At 45.9% G+C, this 12,694-nt stretch overlaps 1 protein-coding gene across 1 annotated transcript in view; it reads right to left on the bottom strand.

The window, feature by feature from the left end:
- ncam2 (neural cell adhesion molecule 2) overlaps window positions 1-11,801 on the bottom strand; it is a gene marked incomplete at its 5' end in the record, with an annotated part of 251,308 nt that extends 239,507 nt beyond the window's left edge. The window contains one exon of the mRNA XM_084574345.1: window positions 11,750-11,801. Coding sequence (XP_084430471.1) covers window positions 11,750-11,801 — 52 coding nt within the window. The remainder of the gene's footprint in view (window positions 1-11,749) is intronic.
- Window positions 11,802-12,694: the final 893 nt, after the last annotated feature.

Genomic DNA, 12,694 nt, shown 5'->3' with positions numbered 1-12,694 from the left:
CATCAACATTTTTAGATTGTTTTCAAGGAGATGCCAAACTCATATACCATACATACACTAAAATACCATTAGGAACACTTATAAAATTCTTTTTTTGTCAGTGTTGGGTAGATACTGCTCTATAGTAAAGCACAAAACATATTTATAAAAAGCTTAAATTTGATTTCATGGAGCCTTTAACACAGAGTACAGCTGACGCTGACGTGAATGTTATTCATTTTGCTGGTATTTGGTTGTAAAACAAAGTATTGGTCAAATTAAAAGTTTGCTGATGCTAGAAGAAGAGCCGGGGGGATTGAATCAAAATGTTATATTTTACAATTTGAGCTTCAGACCATCAATGCCTGCATCCACTTTTATTGAAAACAAATCAATAGTGCTGGACCAGCTAAAAAAATACCAATATTTTACTCATTAATAAACATGTACCGATTTGAACCATGAGTTTAGATTAACGATTACACATCTTCTAAATCTTTTCTTCAGACACTGTCAGACAGGGAAAGTAAATAAAAAAATATCCTCAAAGGCTCTCATTTGAATATTTCCTAAAACCACTATTGTGCAAATTGTTTAATAGAGACAAAAGATGATTGGGTTATTCTCCATCTATATATATATTTGTATACTACGTTGTGCCACGAGCAAATACTCGACGCCAGTTTTTAATTAAGCAGACTTTGTGACGAACTATGAATCGGCGCTGTATGTTTTGTGTCCAGTGAGTTGAGTGATTAGTCGTTGTGTTAATCCTCGCCCTGAGGCACGCCACTGCGAGAGAGTTGGTTGCTGTGTCTAATCTCGGGCGTTGCAAAGATAATGATAAGAGTGGAGCGGGCCTCGGGGCGGCGCACCGCTCTTCCACGTTTGTCAGTAAGAATTTCATGCCGCTTTCAAATGAACGAACGAGGGTGAGGGATTTAAACTCGACGACATTCTTAATTTTAGGGGAAACCTTTTTAGAAAATATTACAAAATATGGTGCAGAGTGCTTTGGGACTTTATGAAAGCTTGTACGACTACTGTGTTATTGAAAACTGCGCTTGCAAAACAAATTCATCACAGGATGTGAAAGAAAAAGGAGACAACACTTTTGTTGTGTTGAGCTTTGAGTTTTTAGGAGGGAAAAGGCGAAAGGGCGGGGGAGGGGGAAGAAGTGTTACAATCACACAGGTTATTTGGGGACTCTGGGGGACGTGGAGGTGGACCTCAGTGAACTCCTCATTTCTGTGAGGCTTTATGTAGCGTGACGGTTCCAAATGAAACCCCCCGATCATGTGGGAGCGCTCTATTAATTTGTGGCTCGGGCCGCCTCCTTGGGGAGAGAGCCGCCACGTCCCGTGCCGCAGCTCCCGCCGAAAGCTCCTCGTTGCTTATTGACTGAGAGGGGCCGCGCTGCAATGTTTCTTGTGCGTCCGCGGCCTCAAGTGCCGAGACGATCTATCATTTCTTTGGTCGCCCACTCCAGACTTTACAGGATGGATGAAAAGCAGCGTGAAATAAAAGTAATCTCAGCTCTCGGAGCAATACACGGGCTCTCGCTAGGTGGAATACACTCTGTTCCTGCAGCATGGCATGCTCTGAGAAATCTAATCTGGTTCTGTTGCAAAGTCCTGAAAGTCCCGTTGAAGTATGACCACTACAGGGATTTTCAAGCTAACAGGATAGCAGCAGTAACATTTCATGTGTTGGGACCGGTTTCCAAAACCGAATGAACCCGCAGCTTTACAGTAAAGCGACTAAATTAAATGAACCAGCGTTATCATGAGCTGTAAATTGCACAGGTCTCTCCCTGGATGCCGTGATTGTGTTCTGAGGATCTGACTCGACAACAACCTGGCTCCGAAGGCATGTGCGAGCGTACGAGATCACAAGGCTCTCTTAAGACCCGCGCCCTGAAGCGTACACAGCAACCACATGAAAGGACGGCCAACGCTGGCGCCCTTCCCGCTAATCTTCGCCGCTTATCTTCTACCTTTCAACGCACAAACAACGCGAGCGTGGTCCAATTGATGGAAAACAGCGCTCATGTGCAGGGCTGGCGCGGGGAAGCACCAGGACCAGTAAGATCACGCTTCCTGTGCATCTACTGAACACAAAACAGGGAAAGAAAGATGTGCAGGTAGGGCGCTGAAGTCTATCCAAAAATATCCTCGGCAGGGCTCCTCATGTGGGGTGAACCGATTTCAAAGACAAAGAAGGAGGAAAGTTATTTCACCTAGAGAGCTGGCACCGTCAGTAAACACGCCGTCCGATCTAAGTAAAGATAAGACAGGTTCTTTAATTACTGAGAAATCTTTTGTGTATTCCCACGGAGGCACACGTCCTTGGGAGCTGTTCGGGTGGTGGGCGGGGAGACAACAATCCCAGAGCGCCCACATCGGGAGTAGGCCAACGAGGAACGAGGAGATGCTGAGCAGATAAACAGAGTAATTAAAAACACGCCTACAGTTTGCCTCGTGCGCCTGATGAGCACCTGCAAGGCGATCATTAGAACTTTGGGAGATAATAGCACGCTTGGCGGAACACTGAAGCGGCTATACTTGAAAATTTCCTGACCTCTGTTGTTCAGAGGAGAGTCTAGTAACGTTAAATCCATAGGTCTTAATAACTATATTGAGCAGGAGAACAAAAACATCATTAGCTTTCCAGAGCAAATAACATTAAGCATGGATGCTGCTTGAAAAGCTTCCCACGTAAGGGGGGGGCAGGATATCTTCCCCCTACAGGCGCTGGTGATGAGACTAGTGTGGGAGGACCGCGGAACCGAGCGAGCACATGAAAAGAGGGGAGGAATGAAAGGGAGAAGAATGCGAAAGAGTGGAACAAGAAGGGATAGATAGGAAAAATAAGCGGGCCCACGTCGCGTTAGGAGATTCCGTTTGAAGATCGGAGAGGCAATCAGGAGAGAGGAGGCTGTTCGGCCTCACCGCGAGGTACAACGGCCACATCTCAAGTGTCCCTCCTCCTCCTTTTCCTCCTCCTCGCTCTCTCTCATCTGCTCGATCATCAAGAACTGCCTCCCATAAACAAGCATGTCGGCCACCAGGCAAGAAATCTGAGGAGAGCGATCGCTTTTCAAGTTCGGCTCGGCGTCATTTCCTAGCAGAAGCAACCCCGCAAGGGCGACTGGGAGGTACCGGTGGGAGTAGAGTAGCGGGAGGTTGGGTTAAAACAGAACAAGGCCTCGACAGTACAAAGCCTACCTTATCATGCTGCTTGCAAAACCATTAGGTATTGTGAGGTGTGATTGGCAGCCGGGCTGATCTCCTCGGGCGGGGGTCAGCGGCGGCACCGCACGCTATTCACTCGAGACTCCATCAATCACAATTTGGCTTAATTAACCAGCGAGAACGGCGAGCCAAGAGCCCACTGTCTGAATGGATGGATGGATGAATGGATACAAGGGAAGTGCGACAGATATAATACAGCACAATACAGGAGGAGATCACTTAATACTCTAAAGCCCACGGGAAAACTCAGATCGCAAGGCCGGCAGAGGAAAGAGAACATAATGGGAGCCTATGAAGAGAGCCTGGTTCAGGTGTTCTTATATCTTATTAAGTAAGCTTTGCACAAGTTTGGTCCTGATGAGGATTACAACACGGAGATATTTCTCTTAAGTAAGCTCCAGTCACCTCGATTATGTAAGATGCAATAACCATATGTCACAGCGAAGGAACATTTGGCGAAAGAGGCGTTTGGGAAGCATTTTAAAACACACTTGGAGAAAATGGAAATCTCCCGAACAGCTACTAAAGGGACTTTGTGTTGGTTTCGGAGTTGAACAATGGACTTTTAGTCTAAATTATTGGCTAAACGCCAATGACAAGAACGTCTAAACCTCTAAAAACGGAGGAGTTTCAGTTCCAAATTCAAAATGACGCCATTAGTTTTGAGAAAAGTCTTAGTTTGTTTCATCAAAAGTGGCGGAAAACTTTCGCCTTAGGCCTTTCAGTCTGTTCCAGATACGTCTTCAGGCTCCAGAACAGCTACTAAATGGGCCACGCGTCAGTTTCAAGGGTGAACTTAAACTCTTAGGTAAACACAATGATAAGAGCATCTAAGTATATGTGACAACTGGGCCAGCAGGTGAGCAGTTTCAGCTCCACATCCAACATAATACCGTTTCCGAGACCACACTTTAACACGTACAAGCATGTATATATACAAAAGCCTATTCAGTAATCGGCAACACTGAGGTTTGCAGAAGAAACTGTAAGTCTGCATTAAATACATCTTTAAGCTCCAGAATCGGTGTCTGGGCTGAACAATTATTCCAAACTTGAGGCGAAAACCAATGACGACTGGGCAAACTCCATCTGGAGAGGAGTTTCAGTTTAACATAAAAAAAATAACACAATTTCTAAGACATTACTTAGAAATTGGACGAGGTTCCGTAAACCTTCACCTGCATAAAGGCTAGGGCTAGGGCCAGGGTTAGGGCTAGGGTTAGGGTTTGGCCAATCAATACTTGGCAACACTGCCATTTACAACGTGAACTACGTGGATAAAGAATAACTTAAAGGGATCAGACATTCATTTGTCATTTTTAGACTTTTCAGTCTGTTCCAGATACGTCTTCAAGCTCCAGAACAGCTACTAAAAAGTCAGTTTCAAGGGTAAACAATGAGCTTTTAAACTAAACGATTATGCTGAAACTATGTGACAACTGTGCAATCGCTGTCTAGTAGAGAGTTTCAGTTCCACGTCCAAAATAATACCATGTCCAGGACCTTTTCTTTATTAAAAAAAATGGTTCCAATTTTTGTTCCAGGTTCAATACTCGGCACTAAAAAAGCTTCCGAATCCAACCCAAGGTTTTCCACAGGCTCACACACAAGGCAGCTTGCAGCAGCAGAAGCCACTCCATGGCCTGTCTCATCACATTGATAGGTGCGTCCAGAAGCCCACACCACTTTCTCATTAGCGTCCGCTAGCCAGCCGAGTTACAATTAGCATTAGTCCCTCTCTCAATCACCGTGATGGACCGCACAGACATTCAGGAGCCTCGGCGGGCTCAAACTAACTAATGCTCAATGGACGCAGGGCCCGCATCTGGCCAAGTTGAAAAATATTGTTCTTCCGCTGGCGATACGCGGCTCCTCTTCATTACGGTTCGACCCACGCCTGAGCACATTGAGCTGTCCGTTAATCTGTCATCCGTCCCAGAGTCCAAACTTCATCTGGTCTTGTGCCGGCAACCCGTCGCCACATCACCTGCTTTCAGTCATCCAATTTCTGGGAAGTTCTTGTCTCTCTTTCACTTCGCCTTCAATCTTAAAAGGCCGCACAGGGCTTAAAACCTTTACAGCAATTGGAATTTGACGTGCAAAGAATAAGTCCATGTGTGCACTCAGCGGTCGTAGCGTTGGTGACCCAAGCAAGTGCTGTTAAGAAGTTGTTTTTGGGCACAGTATGTCTTTGACCTCAACTGTACCTTAGCCATCAGGGTGCTCCGAAAGCAACCGATGTCAAGCATTGTGTTCCCTGTTTGAAGAAATACACTGCATCTACAACTTATTCCACCTCTAAAAAAGGATTTTGCTCAAAAAAAAAATAGTCATGGAGGAAATTAAGACATAACTCTGAAAGTAACCAGCTTTGTGTGTCTTAAACATGTTGATTTCCTGTATTGCAAAGTGCCTGTAACGCCTAATGTAATAAAATGAGCATTTAATAAACACACTGCCTCTGTTTTAATATTTTAACCTGATACTAAAGATTTTTCTTTTTCACTGCCAGACCTTGGGAGCAATATCCTGCCGCTGCCTTCACCTGAGAATGAATACATTTAAATAAGTAAACAAATTGGAAAACTATGTCAAGAAGATAAAGCAACGGCAATTTCCAGGAGCTCGGGCAACCTCTAAAACCGCATAATTAACTCATTTTTCATGTCGGAACACAAGGAGACACTGTGCTTAACATCTTTCACGGTTGTCTGTGTTATTTAGCCGACTCGCACATAAATCTTGTCGGCGTTAATCAAATCACATTGCTGGGAAATCGATATCACGCGCGCAAAGTTTCCAGTTCGAGTGTGCATCGCAGTTAATTTGAGACTCCCGTTAGTGTCTTTGAACCCTTTCACCCTCGTGTATGCGTCAATATCAACTTTTAAAAAAGGTATTTGAGCTAAAAAACTTGTGATATGTATTGTATTGATTACTACGGACTGTAACAACAATGGATCAGTGCTTCCCTGCAGTCTCTCCAGGAGGAGAAAGCATAGACTGTATATAAATATGGACAATGCGTCACCACTTCCTTGCATTGGCCAAACTGACGCTATTTTCCCGAATCCAAATGTTGGATTATACACTTGCACTTGTTTCTGAAAACATTTTTTACAACTCTCATGGTCCCACAGGACCGCTTTATAGAGCGGTTGGCATGGCAACGGTTACATCCTGATGACATCACATCCTAAAATGAAAGCTATCCAAAAAATTGACACTTGAGCATGCATCAACGTTATATTAACTACCTAAAACAACAGAAACCATGCTTGAAAAATAATTTATTTGACATGTGTTTCAATGTTTTAGTTTGGCGCGAGTAGTTCCATCCACTAAAGAGGGGGCGGAGCTTATGACCAATACTGCAGCCAGCCACCAGTGGGAGCTCTACTTGCTTTGGTTTCACTTTAAAGGAGCTGTTACGCCGTCCATCTTTACACTGTCTATGAGAGAAACGGGAAGTCTGGTTAAATTTTTTGAGTGCATGAATTATGTCATAAAAAAACGTCTCCCGCAATTTAGATTTCACATGTGATTTACGTCAAACGGGCGCGAAACAGGCCCCAAGGCTTCAGTGTAGTTATTAATACGGTTTAAGTGGGTCACTCAAAAAGCACAGCACAAACTGAAGTGCTCCTCAAGCTCCGCTGCCATTTGTCTGAGCCCTCTGTTTCCCATTTAATCATGCCCGCCGGTTCCCCGAACCCAAAAGGAAGCCTCGGACCGGCAGAGCCTGCGTCCCAGTGCGGGGACGCGCTTTGGAGGAGCGCCCTGTGAAGGATGTGAGCAACAGAAACGTAGCGAGCAACAGGAGAGGGAGATGAAGACCGATGCAGGCGCTCTCCTCCATCCATCTGTCAGTCAGCCAGTGTGCCCACTGATGCTGTTGTCACCCTGGCATCCTGGCTCTGCCCATTAGCCTGCTAGTTAGACTGGCATTTAGACTGGCAGGGCGCTCAAACGCAGGAGCCAAAGGGTCTCCTGCTTGGCGAGCACCAAACGGATGTAAAACAGTAGACAAGCCCACAGGAGCGCCGCGGCAACATGCAGCAGCTGCCTCCTCCAATCACATCACTCCGGCCTAATTTGATTCCATCTCGACAGGATTCAATTACATTTTATTAATTTTGGCACAGTGCGACTCCATAGAGTTTGATTCGATCTCGGGCAATGCAATTTAACCAGATGCAATCAGATTCACTTGAACTGAATGAATTTTTAAACATAATCTCTTCCTCCTTCTATATAAATCTTCCCGTTGCTCACTCCATCACGCCTGATTCTCTTTCTCTCTCTCTGTTTCGGGATACAGAACGAAATGAGCGACGCCAAAACGCCTCCTGAATGTGGCCCCCCGACTGCTCGGTGTATCAGCGTTCTCTTGGCTTCTGGTTGCGAGAGACTCCCCGAGGAGAACATTAGTCACTTCCATGATAATAATGGTTAATTTGAGTGAAACGGGCTGAAGTTGGCAGAGGCCGTCACCGAGCACGATGCTGTTTGTGCTCACAAATAACTTTTTCAAAACATGCCAAATGTTCTACCTACTGGAGCTTGCAGCTGGAACCTCAATCTCTCTCTCCACCCCCCTTCCCGAGTTAAAAAATCCAAGATGTGTCAGAACAAGACAATCAGTCTTCTCATGAGCGTGAATATAATTGCAGGTCTCCTAATCCTTAATGCTAACCGTGTTAGCCGAGCTCTGGGACCAGTACAGGATCCTGAAAGCTACCCATGAGCAAGGCAGTCCACTTCTTCAAGGCTGCTCCCTAAACTTTATTCATGACATAATACGTGGTTATTAAAGTCTATTTGAGGTTGCTATTCGTTCTTTGTGGCCATTCTGAATCTCTCTGGAGACATTTTGGTACTTCTGCGTCAATTGGCGAGGGTGTTTTCGTCCGTTGTTAATATTTCAAGTCTCCAAGTGGCAATTTTTTACCTCTTGGCAGCTATTTCCAAGTCTCTTTGCGGTTGTTTTTGTCTCTTCGTGGTCAAAATACGTCTCTTTGTGATCATTTTAAACCTCCTTGAGTTTGTTTGTGTTGCTTTGTACACATGTGGGGTCTCCTGATGGTGATTTTGTGTCTCTTGGTGGCACTTTCCAGGTATCTTTGTCGCCACTTTGACTGCCTTTTGAGTCGTTTTGGTACTTTTGTGCCTCTTGGTGGCTGTTTCAAGCCTCTTTGAGATTGTTTTTGTCTCTTTGTGGTCATTTTGGGTTTTGTCCGTCCATCAGAGAGGTTGTTTTTGTTTCTTTGTACAGATCCTTGGTCTCCAGATGGTGATTTTATATACTTTAATGCTTGTTTCAAGTCACTTTGAAGTTATTTGTTGTCTCTTTATGACTATTTTGCATCTCTTCTGAGTCGTTTTGGTACTTTTGTGTCTTTTGGTGACCGTTTCCAATTTCTCTGTGGTCATTTTTTTTTGTCTCCTGGTGCCAATTTTGTGTCTCTTGGGAGCTATTTCCAAGTCTCTTCGCGGTTGTTTTTGTCTTTTTGTGGTCATTTTAAACCTCCTTGAGGTTCTTTATGTTGCTTCGTGCACATGTGGGGTCTCCTAATGGTGATTTTGTCTCTTGGTGGCACTTTCCAGGTCTGTTTGTCACCATTTTGAGTGTCTTGGGAGTCATTTTGGTACTTTTGTGTCTTTTGGTGACCATTTCCAATTTCTTTAAAGTCATTTTTTGTCTCCTCCTTACTATTTTTGTCTGCTGATGCCAATTTTGTGTCTCTCAGTAGCTTTTTCCAAGTCTCTTGGCGGTTGTTTTTGTCTCTTTTAGGTCATTTTAAACCTCCTTGAGGTTGTTTATGTTGCTTCGTACACATGTGGGGTCTCCTGATGGTGATTTTGTCTCTTGGTGGCACTTTCCAGGTCTCTTTGTCGCCATTTTGACTGTCTTTTGGTACTTTAGTGTCTGATGACAATTTTGTGTCTCTTGGTGGCTTTTTCCAACTCCTTTTTAGGTTGTTTCTGTCTCTTTTTAGACAAAATCTATCTATTTATGGCCATTTGCCCTTTGTACAACTCAGGGCCCTGCTGACTCCGGTCGTTCCTTAAATTGATTTTTCATACGCGGCTGCCTCGAGGGGGCGATTCCATTTTCATACATACACGCCGGCCCTCTGTACGCGCGCTCCCCGTCCCAGTCTATTAATCAAATAATGCAATCAATTTCACCTCACAGAGGAAAAAAAAAAAAAAGACACAGGCCATTTTTTTTGTGAACAGCTTTGCATGCCTTTAATGGGAATTTGTGACCGGCGTTGCATGCTGTTAAGGACTGTGTGCAGCAGCTATCAGATCAAAAACATCGATATTTAAAGAAGTTCAACCTGGAGACAAGCGGCGGGAGTTTAAAAAAACAGGCACGTGTGATGTATCAGGTCGTCCTCCTCGTGGGAGAGGGTGACGTAAGCAAACCTAAGCCGTGCTTAAGACACTCGAGCGCAGGGGCATAAATCTTTTTTAAAACCCCGAGCCACTGACATTTCCCCCCCCCCTCAAGAGATACGGCGAAATGTCTTAATTACGCCACTTAACATCACACTGGCGAGTCCCGAGCGGGCCCAAGCAAGCATATAATTCATTGTGCTAAGCGAAAGCCAAATGCATAAACCTTTCGAAGGATGTGAGAGCGGGGGCAGGCGACGGCGGGCGGCGAGCGGGGACTTCAAAAGCAAATGTTTTCCTTCAGGAGCCGGAGAGGATAGAGCTGGATGTAGCCGACTCTCTGCAAGTGGTTCTAGGAATAAAGTCCGCCCCGTTCATACCCCATTCTTGTTATTCACGTCAGAGCAGCTTCTGTGCACAGGTCAAACTTTATCACACATAAAAGCTTGATAAGAGCGGAAACTGGTTGGTAGGGGTGATGTAACACAACCGCAACAAAGGCAATGAATATTCCAGCTGCTAACTACACCTCCTTTTGTTTGACCTGAGCGGGATTAACAGGCGAAACCCCCCCCCCCCCCCCTCTATCATAACAGCAGCGCCTATTGATTAAAAATGGCGGAGATCTGAGCCGCCATTTATAATAAACTCTGTGTCTCAGTGACTCTGGAGCGTCCAACTTGCGCATCTTCATATTGGAGCTTCTGTTTCCGCGCCACAAAGCAGCACCACAACAAACAGGGACCCTTTAAATCCTCCTCTAAATCCCACTTTGAGAGGACTTCAGGAAAAGCAGTATCTGCACGCATGTATGCAACACGCTTTAACGACCAGTGGCTTATGGCTTCACTCTTGGCACCACTTTGCAGCGCTCTACCCCCACCTGCCGTTGTGCGCCAGGACGCCAGTGTGGCCACGCTGCAAATACATAAATAAATAAATTAAATAAATCTACAACTCCTTCTGTTTCCTACTTAGTCCAGAGACCTTTCCTGTAACTAGTGGAGGATGCGCGCAAGGGAGATAATTAGCATCCTGGAAGGAGACTCGGTGCAGTGGTGTTTTTTTGGTGAAACAACCTTGTTTCAGCGCATTCGCTCAGACGCGCAGCGGAATATGAGGAGCTCTCAGTGCAAACGGGTGCTTCTGCATTTCAAGGAATGCGCTCGCAGCGGCTGAGAAATCTGCGCTTATTTATCCTGCGTCTTTCTCGGGTTCCATTTCGCACGCACACTTGCGCACGACAGGCAGCGGGCACACGCGTCCGCACACGAAATCAGACGCGAATCCCAATTAACCGACAAGTGCCACTCCGCTGTGTCACAGATCCCGGCGCCCGCTCCCAAACTTTCCGAGGCGTCCTCCCTCCCGTGCGCCGCGCAGCGAATCTCCCCATTATCATGCGCGGCGTTACGCACAAGACGCAGACGCCGGAGAAAAGATGCTCCTCCGTGCAATCTTCAATCTACACTATATATATTTTTCTTCTTCCTCTTCTCTGCACTGCGAGGCAGAGTGGACTAGAGAGCATTAGTTCTGAGGGAGGTGGTGGGGGGTTAAGGCGGAGGTCTAAACAAATATGAGTCAGACTGTGAATGTCTTCATGTATGATGCCGGTTTAAGTTAAGAGACGCCAGGTTAAAGAGAAGGACGGCGCGCTTTGGGAAAGACACACCACAACAGACCCACAAAGGCGCCTCATATAAAAGAATAAAAGATGACAAAATGTATAAAATAAAGAATAAAGACGGGCTATCTGATGAAGATAACAGTTTGTATCCGGAGAGTAGAGAGTGGGTATCTCACCAGCTTGCCCACCCCTAAAAAAGGACCCCATCATAATCCCCCTTTTCAGTAAGAAAGCATTCTGGACCCTGCAAGACGTGCCCCAACTACAAAACAACGTCCAGTTAAACAATCCACCCCTCTCTCTCTCTCTCTCTCTCTCTCTCACTCTCCCTCTCTCCCCCAGCAGCTCTCTCCCTCTCTCTCCCTCTATCTCCCTCTCTCTCTCTGCCTGCTGCAGATCAAGATGGCAAAATGCACTCAACTTGTCCACAAAGTCACCAAGCCCGAGGTCTCCACGCGCCCACGCACGGGCCCCCCCTCACCTTGGCTGCCGCAGACGAGCACCCCGAGGAGGTGGACGAGTTGGAGCATCATTTTCGGGCAGGTTCTCGCGCCGCCGGACGCTGCTGCTTTCGGCTGCTGCGAAAAAAAACGACAAGGGCGACACACGCGCTCGGCTCCGCTCATCCGCCGTCTTGAGCTCCGCTGGCGACTGATCTGCCTCAGCTCCTTCCTTCCCTTCCTTCCTATATGCGCGCTCCCGCTCGCTCGCTCGTTCACCGCGCTTGCTCTGCGCCGAGGACCCCCCCACCCCCCCACCCCACTCCATCCATCCACACCACCACCAGCATCACTTGTCTCCAACCCTCACTGCTGGAAGCTGCTGCTGCTGCTTGTGGAAGAAGAAACATGTTTATGTTTTGCACGACTTTATTCAGCAATTTTGAAACGGAGTCTGCAAATATTTAAGCAGGAGCTACCTAAGCCGTCTCTAATATGTGTGGACCCCGTCTAGTTCCAGGCACCTGGAATCCACCACCTACAATCCTATTTAGCGACAGCAGCAAATATTGATTTCCAAAATCCAGGCAAACATGCAAAATAAGAAAAAAAAAAAAAAGAAAGAAGAAGAAGCTGCCTCCCATGAATAATGCAGGAACTCCCGGAGCCAGCCAACTCCTAAACCTTCGTAGGAATGTTCCAAGTCAGATACACAAAATTCTTCGCCCCGCATAAACAAGAAGGGGAGGCCGTTTGTGAAAAATCTCCCAATGTGCCACTGAAATCAGTATCTTTAACAAAAACTGCCGTAAGTGTGAGTTAAAGCACAAAAACGAGAATAAATGCATCTGTTTTAATTTCTAGCCTTTATATAGTTTCAACCTCATGCAAAATATGAAAGCTGTCCATGGTAATGACAAATCCACACATTATCTCCCATTTGAGCTCCACAAAGAATTTTCACGTCTGTTAGAACTTTGCCGTTA

This window comes from Chelon labrosus (assembly GCF_963514085.1).
Source record: "Chelon labrosus genome assembly, chromosome: 24".
NCBI classification, from domain to species: domain Eukaryota; kingdom Metazoa; phylum Chordata; class Actinopteri; order Mugiliformes; family Mugilidae; genus Chelon; species Chelon labrosus.
Note: the sequence above shows the minus strand (reverse complement) of the source record. Positions and strands in the feature narration are given on the sequence as shown.